This window comes from Enhydra lutris, unplaced genomic scaffold (assembly GCF_002288905.1).
Source record: "Enhydra lutris kenyoni isolate GAN:26980312 unplaced genomic scaffold, ASM228890v2 scaffoldscaffold16, whole genome shotgun sequence".
Taxonomy (NCBI): Eukaryota; Metazoa; Chordata; class Mammalia; order Carnivora; family Mustelidae; genus Enhydra; species Enhydra lutris.
The window spans coordinates 15,902,156-15,919,395 of NW_019154100.1; the positions used below are offsets into that span (position 1 = coordinate 15,902,156).

Here is a 17,240-nt window from a genome sequence, read left to right on the forward strand (position 1 = left end):
GGCCAGGAACCAGATCGTCAAGGGCCTAGTAAGGATTTGAACAATTAGTTGGTTCAAGAAAAGAAAGCATTTTAAAAAGATCAATCTTGGGGCACCTGGGTGGCTCAGTGGGTTAAAGCCTCTGCCTTCCCCTCGGGTCATGATCCCAGGGTCCTGGGATCGAGCCCCGCATCTGGCTCCCTGCTCAGCAGGGAGCCTGCTTCCTCCTCCTCTCTCTCTCTCTCTGCCTACTTGTGATCTCTGTCAAATAAATAAATAAAATCTTTATAAAAAAAAGATCAATCTTTAAGTTTGAAGAGATTTGAGAAGATAAACTAAGGAAGAGTGTTATCTCAGAATTCTGAAGACCAAGAACAATTATGGATTGATTAGACAGAAGGAAGTCATAAATAAATTCACACTGAGTCGGAACAGTTAAAACAGCGTATTTTATGGACCAAAGCAGAAGTTTTAGGATGAGAGTAAATGACAAATTCAAATTCAATTTCTGTAGAGGCCAAAAAAAAAAAAAAATATATATATATATATATATATATATATAAAACTATATGTGTGTGTGTGTGTGTGTGTGTGTGTGTAAGAACAGTTTTCACTTACACATAAAGAGAATCCGATTGGAATGGTTTTCAAAAAGGAATGAATGAGCAACCGGACAGTAGTGATAATTTATTCAGAGTCTGGTTGTGAAAATGATAAAAGACATGAGGTAAGCTGAAGAAAAGCAAGATCAGGAGACTTTTTTTTTTTTTTTTTTGTTAACAATGAAGAGAAACTAGGCATAGCTTGTTTGGAAGCTGTTAGAAAAGAACTTGGAGTGGTTGGACAGGGAAGATGTAGGAGAGAGGGTTAAAGTCCAGTCCAAGGTTGAGGGAAATAGACAGTGGCTGTGGGACAGAGAGGACATAGGTCACAAGGCACACCGGCCCTTGACTAAGAGATAGCTAGCTTACATGCTGCGTTCAAAGGTTGAGGGAAGGATGGATGTGGATGCAGATGCATTGTTGCTCTGGTATTGGGAGTTAAGTTCATCACTTACTATGGGGTGTTTTTAATTTTTTCTTATTGAAATAGAAGTCAGGGTCACTTCTAAGAGTAAATCAAGAAGGCCTGAAAAGAATGGGGGAATACTAGAAATGGGTACTGTAAGGATGGAGAGGAATGGGGAAAGAAATATATGCAGGATTAATATTCAATGCCAAACAGTCCGGTAAGTTTCGTGATCATGAAAGTCTGTCAATAAATGTACAGTAAACATGAAACTCTAAGACTTCCAAAGCTAAGTGAAAAAGGGGTATATAGCTTCCGCCTGTTCTCTTGAGACACTCACTTGTGGAGGCCTGAGCTTGCCATTCACAGGTATGGCCATACTAAGCTATCACACTGAGAAAGCCCAGGTCACATAAAGAAGTCAACTGCAGGTGCTCTGACAGTTAATATTACGTGACAATTTGACTGACCCCAGAGTGTCCAGATTAAACATTGTGTGTGTGTGTGCAAAAGTTTCTGGATGAGATTAGCATTACATTGGTGGACTCAGCAAAGTAGATGACTCTCCCCGGTGTGGACAGGCATCATCTAAACTGTTATGGCTTGGATGGAACAAAAGACAGAGGAAGGAAAGGACACTGACCAACACAATGCTCCAGGTAAATCTCAACCAACAACCAGCATCAGCAACCAGACTCGAGAGTAACCATGCCTCCAGCCAATCCAATCCCTTCCAATCCTGTTTGCCCAACTGAGGACCTGGAGATGATGAAAGAGATATGTCATCCCTGTTTTGCCCTGTTCAAATTGTTGACCCATGGAAGCTACGCACATAAAACAGCTATTTTATATGGCAAAGTTTTCAAGTGTTTGTTATGTAGCCAGAGAAAACAGAAGAGATTTTTGATCCGTGGAAGTAAAATGTTGCCACAATATTTGCTTCAGAACTGAAGGATGAACAGAATCTAGAAGGGACAGGTAGACAATGAGGAAGCCTTAGGAAGCCATTAGTGAGGGTATAGACGACACAGGAACAATCTTAATGGGTAAAGAATAGTGAACTATAGTTATATGTTGGCAAATAGTTTGTTATGAAACAGGGATACCTTGACAATTCTCAGCATATTTTTGGCCCCTTATAAATGCTGCCAAATAAAATCTTAGGGCCGCCTGGGTGGCTCAGTGGTTAAGTATCTGCCTTTGGCTCAGGTCATGATCCCAGGGTCCTTGGATCAAGCCCTTCATTGGGCTTACTTCTCAGCAGGAAGCCTGCTTCTCTCTCTCCCACTCCCCTTGCTTGTGTTCTCTCTTTTGCTGTCTTTCTCTCTGTCAGATAATAAATAAAAATCTTTTAAAAAATTGTTTTAAAAATAAAATCTTAAAAAAATAGAATAAAGCTATATAGAGTTTCTGGTATTTTTCTTGCTAGAAGCAAAGATGAGAAGAGAGAAAATACAGAGAAATTACAATTAAAAATCATAATAAATCAAGATGTTGTACTTATACTTTCTAATTCTCTCCAGAAATCTTACCCACTGAGGAAATAAATTCTTCATATTTTAGGACTTGTGTGTGTGTGTATATATATATATATGTGTGTGTGTGTGTGTGTGTGTGTGTGTGTGTGTGTGTGTGTGTGTGTGTGCTTAAGTAAGATTCTCTACTTGGTGAAAATACCAGTCATGTAGAAATATAAAACAGAATATACAAACTTCAAAATGTTGCCTAAGTGAGAATATTATTTTTCTCTTCAAAAAAATTTATATCAGGGAATTCTTCTTATTCTTTTTTTTAAAGTACATTAGTCATTTGAGATTAATATATTAGGATTAATTACTCTCAGTCAGCAAATAATGCTGAACATATCTGTATAAGAATATGTATTCCCAAAAGAAAGGCGTCAGTAACTAATGCTCAGGTAGAACAGGAGGCAATGGAGAACACCAAATTAGTTCCAATTAGCCATGCTAGAGGATTATTCTAGGTAAAATTACCTTATAATGAGGTGATTAACCTCTTTGGAAAGAGTTCAAGATAGACTTACTGTATACTTAATATGTCCTATAAAAAGGTGATATAAAAAGGGTTCTCAAAATTGTTCCCAGGGATTATTTCCACCAAGAATCAAGAGAGTTTATTCTATAACAACCAAAAAAACACTTTTATTATATTATTGATAACTGAATTCTAAAGCATATGGATATTATAAATTAGATATTTAAACTTAATATCAAATTAATTTATGTGGAACTAGCTGTATCTATACTAAAGAACAGAACAATTGGATGATATTCAATTCCAAATATCTATGAATGTCTAAAGAAAAATTTCTGTCATTGACATCGGTCAATGCTCATTTCCCAAAGTCAGCTGCCCCTTGTCTCATTAGTTCAGTGGATCCCCTCAGTCCCCAGAGCACAACTGGTTCTTGTTATAGTTCCACAGACCAATCCGAAAAAGGGAATGGGCCTGGATACAAAGGAAATGGGACCTTTAGCGTTTTTTAATACAAAAGCACTTTGTAAACTAGGGATAAGGTTCCCAGAAACATCAGCTTTAACCGCTGGTTAAGCTTATCTTTTGTTTTTGCCTAAAAATTGATCATTTATTTACTATACACTAATTGAAATTTACATATGTATATAACTATACATATGTAAATCTAAAAATAAAATTTATACACAAATATACATATGTATGTGTATATAATGTCATCTTATAACAAACAAGAAATAATTTACTTTTGTTTTAATTTCACAAATATTTCCCAAAAGTTTCCATGTAGGCATCGAATCTGTAATAATGGGTAGAAATATTTTCCCTAAACTCCTTTCTTACCATTCCGTACTCTTTCTTACAGGAAAATTCACTGTATCTTGGATTATTCAGTTGTGATTTTGTAGACATCCCTGAATTAACTACTGTTAGTTCACAAATCTCTTTTCTTAATTTGGTATCCTAGGAAGTGACTATGTGCTTGTGTGTGTGTATGTGAGTGTGTGTATATGAAACTTTTGCATAAAACACATGCAAAACACATGTAAAGCAAAAACACAAATCCCAGGAAAAGAAAGGCAAAATCAAACAAGAAAATTTTTAGAATATTTGCATGAAAATGATACTAATAAAATGTAAGTATCTGGCAAACAGAAACTAGAAATAAATGTTTTTCCTTCCTCAGCTAAATCAGAGAACATATAAGTGGCCCCTACTTCAATATACATCATTTAGAGCTAAATGGTCACCAACTTGGGAGCCCTAGGAAATATCCTCTCCTCTGTATTAATACAATGTAACCTTTTCTTCCTGTCTATATTTTTCTGCACAACCTATCACTATGCTTTCTATGTAACCCCAAATTCATTTTCCTCATTTGCCTCACAGATAGGAAAATTCAGTGTCTAGCTAGATGTCCATCATATAAAAAGAGCTCCTCTAATAAGTGTCTGCAAAAGAAATAATCAGCCAACTCAATAGCAGATGAGCACTATTTTATCCAAACTTCAGTATCTTCACTGATAGTTGTGTTACTCCGCTCTAGTGGCAAGAGTAAAGAAAAAAAAAGACAGAGAATGAGAGCAGAAATAAGAACTTTGGAGAGATCAGAGAGAGGCAAAAAGGAAGGAAGAAAAGTCATTGGATCTCTTCCTTATTTACCCTCAAGTTCTCACGCCATTCCAAAGAACTATCTTACACACATGATTTTGAACAGCCTGGAAACAAAAGTGAGTATTCTGATTTAATGAAACCAGGAAATACTGCCAGAAGATTCAGGTGGATTGAATGTCCTATATCAGTATGCACACAACTCTGACTCATATAACCATTCATATTGCTACCTGCTCAGATGAAATATCTAAATGTGTTTCAACATACAAATGAAAATATATGAAGAGGATAGCACAACTACTAGTAAATTATTTTAAAAGCCTTATATGATAAATATATGTATAATAAGAATACATATAGTTATGAAGAATTTACATAATATGAAAAAGTGAAACTCAGAAAATATATGGGTACACATATATATAAATCTATGCATCACGGATATATATGCATACATCTATGTAAGTCTGTATATTACCAATTCACCTATTTATCTATGCACTAAATGGCTTATACACAGATCATAGTTTAGTCATGTAGAAACACCGATTTAGTAATAATGCTGACACAAAAAATGTTAAGGAATGTTATCTAAAAGATATAATTGAGTAGTCATTCTAAGTGAGAATGAAAAATGAGTATCTTTCTATTTTTCTGAAAAGACAAAAATTGGTTAGGTATACAGAAAATGAAAACATAAAAAATGATTTAGGATACAGAATTCTCACAAGAATATAATTTTGTCCAAAAGGTCTCTCCCTGTACAACACTAACTTTTCTAATAAATATAGATTTTATTCAGGATACTACTAATAAAAATGTTTAATTTTTAATATCAGTAGTACTATTTCCCTAGTATATAAAAGATGGTACCTTTTACATAAAGTGGAATTGTGTACACTGTTAAATAAATAAAATGTTTCACTATACAATAATGAAGCTGTCTTTACTGATGGTTGCAAAAGTGAGGTCAAATGCCTTAATGACAATGCAGACTCCATTCTGTCTTCACTTACATTGTTCTTAATGGAGTGTGAATATGTCTTTAATTTAAAAATCGATTATTCTACAGATTTTTAAAAATACCAATAAAAGTTATTATGTAAAATTTATAATTTCAAAGTGTAAGAAAAGATGTATTCCTACAAATGAAAGTCTATAAATATATGTACTAAAAACATTCAGAGATAAAACAGAAGGAATATCTTGTTTTATTTGCCATATTGTAATTGACTTAAAAAAATAAGATACATATATTAAGACATTATATCATGAAATTTATTGAAAGATAATTTTAACTGGCTTTTATTAAACACACATTAAAATATTTTATAGTATATGGGGAAGATCTGATATATGAAGATGTCATCATGATATAAGAATTTGAGCATTCCTCTTAAAGCTCTGAAAAATTTATTTTACTGAATTCAGAAAAACAACTTCTCATTGATCTTTAGATAATAAATAGAAATACCTGGTTATGATACAGAATTATTCTATCACTACTGAAATACTATTTTATTCTTAACCCTTAAATTTTAGCTGGAACTTTTCTGTCTAGATAATAATCAACAATTTTATTTCATTATTCTTGTCTGTCTGCTTTGCCCCTACAACAAGCTGGAAAGTTAAAAAAAAATTGTAAGTTTTATTTCTCTATTAACTTGGAAATTATAATATATCACATATAATATAGTACAGAATATATGGAAAAATCCAATTTCCAAGTTAAGAACATATATACATATACACAGTTTTAAGTAAATACACGTATAAAATTGGCATGTCAAGATCAATAAGGATATTTTATGAGTTATTCTGACCAATAAAAATATTTGCTTCCATAAAATATCTTTTCTTATCATTTATGCAAAATTTGTTTTATTATCTTTGGCTTAATATCATATGATACACAACTTACAAAATTACTACAGAGGGAAAAAGAGGGAGTGATTTTTTTTATACTGTCTTCAGTTCACTATCACCAAAAAATATTAATAATTGATTGATGATTACATATTGTTGACCTATAAAGTTGAAGATAACAAGTGCTAAACAAATCTACAAAGCTTGTATTATTCATTAGCAAGACATTCACAATGCTCAGAGATTTAAACAGGAGGATTTTCACTTATTTATTGATATTTCTGGGGTCTTTGGAAATGAAGTACATGAACACCATAGTGAGAAACTAAAAAGGCATTATTAGCACCTAAAAGAATAGTTACTTAGAATGAAGACTCATTCTAGGCATATTTCAACTTTATTTTTTCTATCACAGCTTTGGCACTATAAAAAGGGTAAACTATAAAAGTAGTTAGGTATTTAAAAGACAAATATACCACTCAGTAATAAATAATTTAGTAAATACATTTAGCAAATACCTACAAAGGGCTCATTATGTTCCATGCCATGTATAGATACTAAAGTCCCAGAAAGAGTCTCACTCTAAGATCTCCCCAAGTCTACTGTTAAGGTGGGGGGGGGTGGGGGGAACAGAATCACTACACAGAATGAATGTGATTTTAAAGGCAAAGGCAAATTTTCTAAATTCATGTCTGCCCTTAATTTCTTGGGTAATTTGGAGAGCTTAGTTTCTCTTTTATACTAGGGTTTATTAATATAGTGATGAAGTATAAGTCTGATATACCAATTTGTCTGTTTTGTTTCTTCCTTCACACAGGTGAAGGGTAAGGCCCTCCAACACATCTGATATTGCTACACAGAGGATGAGTTAAACTGCTTTACTTAAATTCACACACCAATTTCAGTTTTCTAGTTGTAGATTTCTTCATAAAAAGCAGAAAGCAGAACAGCAATGAAGTACATTCCTCTGAAAAAAAGGCTAAGAAAACGATCTTTGTCTCATTCAGGAGGTTTGAGACCAGATACTTATTAAATAAGCACTTACTTGTGGACTTAGTGAAATAGTATCTTTGTGGAATATTGTGGGCTATCAGTGTTTGCCAGCAAACTGTATCAAGTGTTGTTTATTTTTTGTTAGAAACTTGAATTAGTTCTTTGAAAACAAGCTATAACTACAATATTAATAACTTTTTATAACATCACAAATACTGTTTCTATAACTAGTTCCATTTTGCGTATTACTTGTAAATCCTTGTCAGTGTTGTAAGATTTCACTCATGGAGTTAAGCAGTTTTATATTTTTTTCAAAATTCTTATAATGATCATTTTAATGGATGCATATTTCAGTGTGTCAATATACAATGATTAATATCATTGTTTTAAAGGAAGAACTTACAATGCTCTACTCTCAATAGACCAGGAGAACCAGTAATGTATGTTAATTACAAGAGCACAAACGTGATAGTTAATAGTAATAGACAAGTTAGTGTTTTAAATACTGGTATCATGTAATAAAGGGTTCTAAATAATAGTAGCATAAATAAAAAAAATTTAAAAAATAGTAGCATAAATAGTTTAAGGATTGTTTAAATTTAAAATAATGAGAAAGATTTCAGTTTGAAGAATATCTCAAAGTTTAGAAAGTTAAACAGCATACTTCCTTTCAACAGTTAACTTAGATTAACATAAAAATTTGGAAAAGAATATGATATAAACCTCTCAACTAGCACTCTCCTAAGCACCGGAAAAATCATTATCTTCCCCAGTTCTTTCAATTTCTGTCAGAAGAAGCATAAAGAGAACTATATATTTTGGTAATTAATTTCCTTAAGATAATGTTAGAAACATCAGGTTCTTTAAAATATAAATGAATTTCAAGGTGAGCATGCTAGAGGATAATATTAATGGCATATGATTTATTGTGACAAGAGATCTGATCTGAAACACCATTATTAGGAGTATTTAAAAAAATCCATTTGCAAATCCCTCAAAATACGAAAGAGTTGATATCTGAAAGTCTGCCCTTTTAAGTATGAAATTGCTTGTGCACAATATTCCTCATAAAAATGTATTAGAAAATTTTCATATTCTGAATATGTTGCATTATAGTTTAGGGTATTATCTAAATGCTTGTAATTCTGAGTGAAGACAATCTGCAAAAGTACAGGTTGAAATGTATATGCCTAACTGACCTGGTTATATATGCAATTTTAGAGCCGTTAGCTAAAAACAGAAAATACATTGAGCTTCTACTATACACCCGGCATTCTCTAAACTCACAACAGAAACATGTGAAGTATGCCGATCTAAAAGGTGTTTTCTGTATTAGCACTGTTCCAAATGAAATATTCCCTTTAAACTATACAAGGTTTATTCATCCCTCAAATTTACAAATAAGCTTCAAAAGGATGTAGTTTTACACCTTTTAAGTACTTTGGGATGTGTACAAACACACTGCTGTACATAGAATTTAACCACACATTGGGCAGCAAGGAATGTCATAAATTAGTACTGCAATCAATAATAAAAAATTACGTAGATATATGTGAATAACAGAAGTTTTATTACCTCGGACACTTGAGAGAGGATCATAAATACTGGCATTCTTATATACAGTATGTCAATGTGATTATCACATGAATACATTGCTATACTTTCTCTATACTTTGAATTCTCCTTTCTTTCCTCTGCCACCATCTCTTCTGTTTCTCTCTCTCTCTCTCTCTCTCTCTGCTAAGTTTGGAACAAAAATGCCTTAAACATTATCAAACTTTTTTTCCCCATTAAAGCTTTTTTTCCCCCTTAAAGTCTTTAATGGGCTTTTAAAATTGTGAAACTCCTGGATGGGGGACACTGCATGTCTCATTCTCAAACAGTTATTTTTTTACTTGAAATGCTTCATACTGCTTCATATGTTAACATATGAATATCAACACAGGAATGCTTCATGGGATGGCACCTGAGCAAGCAGTCTAGATTTGATAATATGGTTTTATGTGCATTAACAGTTATGTTCATTTCCAGGACATTCAAGGTATATCAATACGTGCTGAAATTTACTAGAAGGTGATTATGAGCTCATTGTTAGATCAATTTATTTTCATATATTTCATGAAATAAAATTAAATCTTGTAAAATGAAAGTGTCTATTCTATATAAAATGAAAACTTACAGGTACGAAATTTTAATGAGCTCTCCACTAAATTTTATAATACAAATGGCATAAAATTCACACACACAAAAATATACAGTAAAAATTTAGTCTCCACCCCAACCATTTAGTTCCCTTTTCCAGGAGGAACCCAGAGTAAAAAGATTTTTAATTCTTCTAAAGATATGATGTGTACATGTACATATTCATATATATACTTCTTCCATTTTCTTTAAACGAGAATTGTACCTGGCTCAACTATAAGAGGAAAGGCAAAACATAATGGCACAAATTATGATTTTGAGGGTTGTTAAGCTTGCCACATACAGGGCTACAGAGCCTTGAGCTTTGAACATTAATATATAAATCAAGTATCTGCACAGAAAGGCAGATTGTGATTTTGTAATGCTGTGAAATGAGCACAGTAGAAGTAGGTATAACTGAAGCAAAGATGATTCACTTCTTCTGTCCCATTTTTCTGGGGGATGGAGGGGAGATAGTAGGATTTCTGTCTAGAAATGGGAAGATACAAAACCAAGCCTTTCCCTATTGTCCCTGAATATCCAAAAAAGTCAACATCAACATTTGGAAGGGAAAAATGTGTATTACTATAGTAGCAAAACTAATTCTGATTGTCAATGCTCTTCTCTTCAAAGAATAAATCTTTAAAATTAGTTTATGTTAGCATTGATAATTCTCTGGTTTATTTTCCCTTTGGTTGAGGCCAGTACTGGACGGACAGTACAAAGATGCCACGCCCTACCTGACACCTTTGAAATACACAGTAACTCAGCACTATCAAATCACAGTTCCATGTTTTCCTTTGGTATTTAGGAGGTTCACCTCCTCATATCCTTAACTATGTAAAGACTTCCCATATATCTTATCATTTCACCTTAGACACTCAAAACTCTTCTTTTCCACACATGAGAATGGACTAGAGATGACCATTGCATTCCTCACTGGAGTCTCATTAAAACCAAAGAGGAAAAATTAAATTCATTCACACTTTTGTCCCAAGACTTACACACACACCCAATGTTACCCAGCCTTTTAAGTAAAATATTTTATATCATATAGTGATCCTATTCATAACATAATTCATCAACACAAACCACAATTATAATTTTATCATTTGTTACCTTACCTACTGTTGAATTTTTCTGGGTGTTTTTCTCTCATGATGTGGAATCTGTGTGCAATGGAAGCATCCTAAGGAGAGAAATAGAAAAGAAAATTGAGGCAGTTTATGATCCTACTACCTTATGGAAATAAAGATTAAGAGACAAAAATTAATTAATAATATTTTTAAATGAACCCTTTCTTAACAGTATCATTGCTCAGAAGATATTCTGAAATTAGGCAAAAATGAATTATCTACACAAATTCAGTGCAAGTATGATTTATGTCATTTCACTGCTGGTTACTTGTCATATTGACTTCTAGGAACTGATTTCTATTTAATTTATATATCTCCTTTACTACCTGGTTTTGACCTCAAGATCAAAGTATGTTTAAGACAGTGTCTATGAACATAAATGTTAAAAAGTAGTTGAAAATATTATTACACATAGCTGGAAGGATGGCCTAAGTGGAAAAGTAATCAGGTGGAGAAGTTTCTAGTCCTGTGAGATTAATTATGAGTAAAAAGATAGTGTGAGGTTGCATATATAATAAAGTTAAGCATAATACAGGACTTCAAAGTTTTCTAAGAGTGTCTTGAATGTGCAATTATTAATTGTTCACTCCACAAGCAACTTTCTGACCTATCTTATCTCGCTTAATGGAGAAAAGAAAGCAACAAAGAGAAAAAAAAATTTCTGGAGAATTGGTGACGAATAACTAGCCTCCGAGACTCCCAAGGTACCAGTTCTGAACCCTAATGGATTTCTTTCTTTTAAGAAATCCACTCAAGACTTTTTATGAGACAAAATCACACTGATCATGTGAGATTGGTGGAATACTGTGATTCAAGCTTTTAAAACACAGACTGTCCTTGCTGACTTTGAAACAGTTGCCGCTGTTATAGTCCAGGCTAGAAGATATTTTCTCATTTTTCATCTACACATGATTAATCATGTCAATGAGAAACTAATATATTTACCAGTGGTCTCAATAGAAACAAGGCTATTGTTGCGATTAACTGTTAATTTTGTTTCATAGTGCAGATGAAAAAAAGAAAGAAAACAAACACAAAGGAAATAAAGAAGTTGTGTATTTGAGAGAATCTCGAAAACACTAATCAAGGATTAAAAGTCTAATGAATGAAATGAAAAGGCTAATGTGCTTACTCATGCATAACAAAGCACGAGGCACAAGAGAGGGACCAATGCCCACTGCAGATGGCAGACTGAGTTGCCTTTCCCCACAAGAGAAAGCTGTACTAGCACTGTAATTTTTTCTGTACATTTTGTCCTCTAAAAATATGAGGTAATTGAATTAATCCACAAGAGAAATGAACACAAAGATATAGACTGGTGTACATAGAAATAGTTATTAAAAAGCTAGCAACAAATCCCTGTATAGTTGACGTTCTAAGATATCTTTGTTATATATAGATAGTCAACTTCCTGGTTTGCTAAGAAGTAGGAATGTCAAGATGGTTTCACTTTATTGGTTCAATAGCTCTCAAATCCAGTCACGGAGTTTCTTCCTTTTTTTTTTTAAATTCTCATTAATAAGTAATAAATATAGCTATCTTAGCATGTTGTTTTATAGTGGTATGAAATTATAAATAAATATATGAGCTGGGCTATTTGTGATATATGTGCCTTGATCATTAATGTTTTAAAACCATTTGTTTTGACTTTATCCCTAATCTGGTTCCAAATCAATCTGTAATACCTTATAATTAAATGCATACATCCAGCAGACCAGTTGAACAAAAAGCAAAGGAATATGATTCAAGTCCTAAGAATGGATGATCAATATTGGTTATCCATAGGGAGACTATCATTGGATTTACTTCTGCTTGAATTATATGTTCCTGCTAACGTAGAGAACTGAAGACTTTTAAAAATAGATTGTGTAGTATAATTTGCTTCATAAGCATATATTTTTCAATAACAGGTCTCTTCCTTTTGAAAGCAACATAATAAGGACAGAGAGGGGTAAAGAAGAAAGGAGAGAAAAGGGAAAGGAGAAGAAAAGAGGGTATCTGAAGAAGACCATTTAGATGGGACTATAACTGAGTAAACTCCTAGAAATACAGAACACCAAATAGACCAAATAGCCAAGGAGAAACTGAATGTTAGCTCTATCTCCAAGATAGCTGGGCAATGGATCATGTGGTAAAGGAGGGGATAAACAAAAACTAGTGAGGAACACTGGCATGCCTTTTCCATGTGTTGAATAGGTTTCACCACAAAGAGAGAGTTGGCATTGCTGACTACAGGACTGACAAGACACAATGACAGCAGGTGTTCATTTGGATGAGAATTCAGACCAAATTCCCATGGGACTCTTTCCCTTTGGCATAACCTCAAAAGGCTCAAAAGAGAACTGCCAAATACTGTAAACTTATCCAGCATCCGTATTTCAGAGATACTTAGGACTCTTAACAGGAGACCAAATAAGAAAAAGATAAAATAGTGTCATGTTTTTATATAAACTTTGCCCTTTCTTTCTCTATATGCCACATTTTCAAGGAACAAAAACTAATCAACATTACTTCCATACCCTAGAATGGACAAACTTTAAATTCAGACAGACTTTTACTTCCAAGACTTGTAACTTTGAGCCAATTACTTATTTACTTTAAGCCACAGCTTCCTTATCTTTTAAAGAGGTAACTGATACTCCATTATAGTATTTTGGTGAGATTTTTTTTTAGATTATTTGCTACAGGGGTGCCTGGGTGGCTCAGTGGGTTAAGCCGCTGCCTTCGGCTCAGGTCATGATCTCAGAGTCCCGGGATCGAGCCCCGTATCGGGCTCTCTGCTCAGCAGGGAGCCTGCTTCCTCCTCTCTCTCTGCCTGCCTCTCTGCCTGCTTGTTATCTCTATCTGTCAAATAAATAAATAAAATCTTTAAAAAAAAAAAAAAGATTATTTGCTATAGCTGAGGCGTTCACATATTTTATATTCACATCAGAATTTTACTGAAAGTAAAATATAGTAAAACATAGTTAAATTGCACAATTCTGAAATGACTCTCAAATTGGTTTTATTTAATGACCTCAAATTGGTTTTATTTCCTGAAATTATAAAATACTTTTATTTTAAATTAATTTTGAATCTTAAAATCAGATTTAAGAAATTAAAATATATTCATTTTTATTAAAGCAAAAATAATTTAAATATATTAATTTTCTAAGCAGCAGAAAGTAGTAATTTATATATATATATATATATATATATATATAAATACACACACACTATATATATATACATACAAAAATATTCATATATCAGAGAATCAGCTTCTTAGCTGTCACTGTTATTTTTCTGATGAGTGATTTTCCTTTCCCTATAAGGGCTATTATTTAATTTTTTAAAAAACAAAGTCACTCTAAATCTCCAAAGTTGCATTATAAATGATTAATTTAAAGTTTTTGACTATTTCTGTGGATCACAACATTTTAAATTGAGAAAATACTCAATACCTGAGATACCTGAACCTATAACAAACTCTAGTAAATATTTCCGATGGATTTTTTTGAGGTATTGTTTACATACCCTAAAATTCATCAATTTAAAGTGTACCAATCAATGAGTTTGAACAAAGGTATATAGCAAACACTTTCACAAACGTGATATAGAAAACTTCCACCTCCATGAGAAGTTCCCTAATGCCCTCGGCATTTGTATGCTTTTATACTTACACATATTCCCACTACCACCCTCAAAAGACACGATCTGCTTTCTGTCACCGTAGATTTCCTTTTCTAAAAATTCCTATAAATGGAATTTAAAAGTACTCTTTTATGTCTGGCTTTCTTCACTTACTGTTGTACTTTTAAGATTCAGCCATTTGTTCCAGGATAAGTGGTTTGTCACCTTTTATTATTAAATAGTATCCAACTGAATTGATAGGCCAGTTTGTTTATTTATTCTTGCCCTTTGACCTTTAATGCATAAAGCTGCTATGAAATTTTGAGCACAATTCTTCTCAGAGACATGTGATTATATCTTTTGAGTGAATACCGTGGATTGAAACTGCCCAGACGTATGATGAAATGTACATTTCACTGTGTAAAAAACTATCACATTATTTTTGAGAGTAATTATATCATTTTGTGTTTCTACCAGTAATTTTTGAGAGTTCCAGTTACTCCACATCTTTATCAACATTTCACATCTACAACAACCCTTGGAAATTTTTAAAAAAATTTTATCATTCTAATAAAATGTGCAATGGTATCCTTGCTTAGCCTTAACCAATTAAGCCGGCACCATTTGCTTCCCTACAAGGGGTCTGTCAATTACGATGAAAATATAAATATGGATGTTTCCAGCTCTACCACAGCCATTCATACTTGAAGCTCTAACATGTTCTCAGGAATGAGCACTCTCTGGAATCCCACTTGTGGTTTCTACCTCGCAATCACTCCATATACAGCAGGTTTTAAAAGACTCCTCTTTTTCTATTAAGTTTCTCTGAAAAAGATATTCAGAGACTATATGCTTAGAGTCTCCCTTGAAGAACTTTCAGCTGTCAAACTAATAATGATTTTTTCTTTGCTTAAACCATACTTTAAATAAAAGAAATAAGTTAAAAAATTCAGCATGTCATAATAAATTTTCCTTATTACTGACTGAAGTTGATTATCTATTCATATGCTTTTGTCTTAATTATTTTTGTGTGGCATACCTGTTCAAGTCCTTTATCCATTTTGCCTATGCAAATTAAAATTATTTAGATTAAGAACCAGAATAACAATAATTAGTAATAATTAAATATTTACTACTCTTAAGCAGTATTTTAAGAGCTTTACATATAGTATTTCATTTAATCTTCACAAAACTTTTGTGAGCTACCTACTGTTATCTACATTTTATGAAGGAGAAAACAGGATTATGGAGATCAGAACCCTCCCAGACCATACAGGAAAAAGCTGTGGAATTCACAGATGACTACAGGTAATTGCCTTCAGGCCTTTTATACTTTTTTTTTTTTTAATTTTATCTTATTTTTTATAAACATATATTTTTATCCCCAGGGGTACAGGTCTGTGAATCGCCAGGTTTACACACTTCAAAGCACTCACCACAGCACATACCCTCCCCAATGTCCATAACCCCACCCCGCCTCCAAACCCCCTTCCCCCATCAACCCTCAGTTTGTTTTGTGAGATTAAGAGTCACTTATGGTTTGTCTCTCTCCCAATCCCATCTTGTTTCATTTACTCTTCTGCTACCCCCTTAACCCCCCATGTTGCATCTCCTCTCCCTCATATCAGGGAGATCATATGATAGTTGTCTTTCTCCGATTGACTTATTTCGCTAAGCATGATACCCTCTAGTTCCATCCACGTCGTCGCAAATGGCAAGATTTCATTTCTTTTGATGGCTGCATAGTATTCCACTGTGTATATATACCACATCTTCTTTATCCATTCGTCTGTTGATGGACATCTAGGTTCTTTCCATAGTTTGGCTATTGTAGACATTGCTGCTATAAACATTCGGGTGCACGTGCCCCTTCGGATCACTACGTTTGTATCTTTAGGGTAAATACCCAGCAGTGCAATTGCTGGGTCATAGGGTAGTTCTATTTTCAACATTTTGAGGAACCTCCATGCTGTTTTCCAGAGTGGTTGCACCAGCTTGCATTCCCACCAACAGTGTAGGAGGGTTCCCCTTTCTCCGCATCCTCGCCATCATCTGTCATTTCCTGACTTGTTCATTTTAGCCATTCTGACTGGTGTGAGGTGATATCTCATTGTGGTTTTGATTTGTATTTCCCTGATACCGAGTGATATGGAGCACTTTTTCATGTGTCTGTTGGCCATCTGGATGTCTTCTTTGCAGAAATGTCTGTTCATGTCTTCTGCCCATTTCTTGATTGGATTATTTGTTCTTTGGGTGTTGAGTTTGCTAAGTTCTTTATAGATTTTGGACACTAGCCCTTTATCTGATATGTCGTTTGCAAATATCTTCTCCCATTCTGTCAGTTGTCTTTTGGTTTTGTTAACTGTTTCCTTTGCTGTGCAAAAACTTTTGATCTTGATAAAATCCCAATAGTTCATTTTTGCCCTTGCTTCCCTTGCCTTTGGCGATGTTCCTAGGAAGATGTTGCTGCGGCTGAGGTCGAAGAGGTTGCTGCCTGTGTTCTCCTCAAGGATTTGGATGGATTCCTTTCTCACATTGCGATCCTTGATCCATTTTGAATCTATTTTCGTGTGTGGTGTAAGGAAATGATCCAATTTCATTCTTCTGCATGTGGCTGTCCAATTTTCCCAACACCATTTATTAAAGAAGCTGTCTTTTTTCCATTGGACATTCTTTCCTGCTTTGTCGAAGATTAGTTGACCATAGAGTTGAGGGTCTATTTCTGGGCTCTCTATTCTGTTCCATTGATCTATGTGTCTGTTTTTGTGCCAGTACCATGCTGTCTTGATGATGACAGCTTTGTAATAGAGCTTGAAGTCCGGAATTGTGATGCCACCGACTTTGGCTTTCTTTTTC

At 33.7% G+C, this 17,240-nt stretch overlaps 1 protein-coding gene across 5 annotated transcripts in view; it reads right to left on the reverse strand.

Moving 5' to 3' along the window:
* The window catches only part of LOC111147309 (diacylglycerol kinase beta), a 630,133-nt gene that overhangs the window by 287,095 nt on the left and 325,798 nt on the right, over positions 1 to 17,240 (reverse strand). For all 5 annotated transcript variants that reach the window (XM_022503292.1, XM_022503290.1, XM_022503289.1 and 2 more), the window contains one exon: positions 10,761 to 10,825. In XM_022503292.1, coding sequence (XP_022359000.1) covers positions 10,761 to 10,825 — 65 coding nt within the window. The remainder of the gene's footprint in view (positions 1 to 10,760; positions 10,826 to 17,240) is intronic.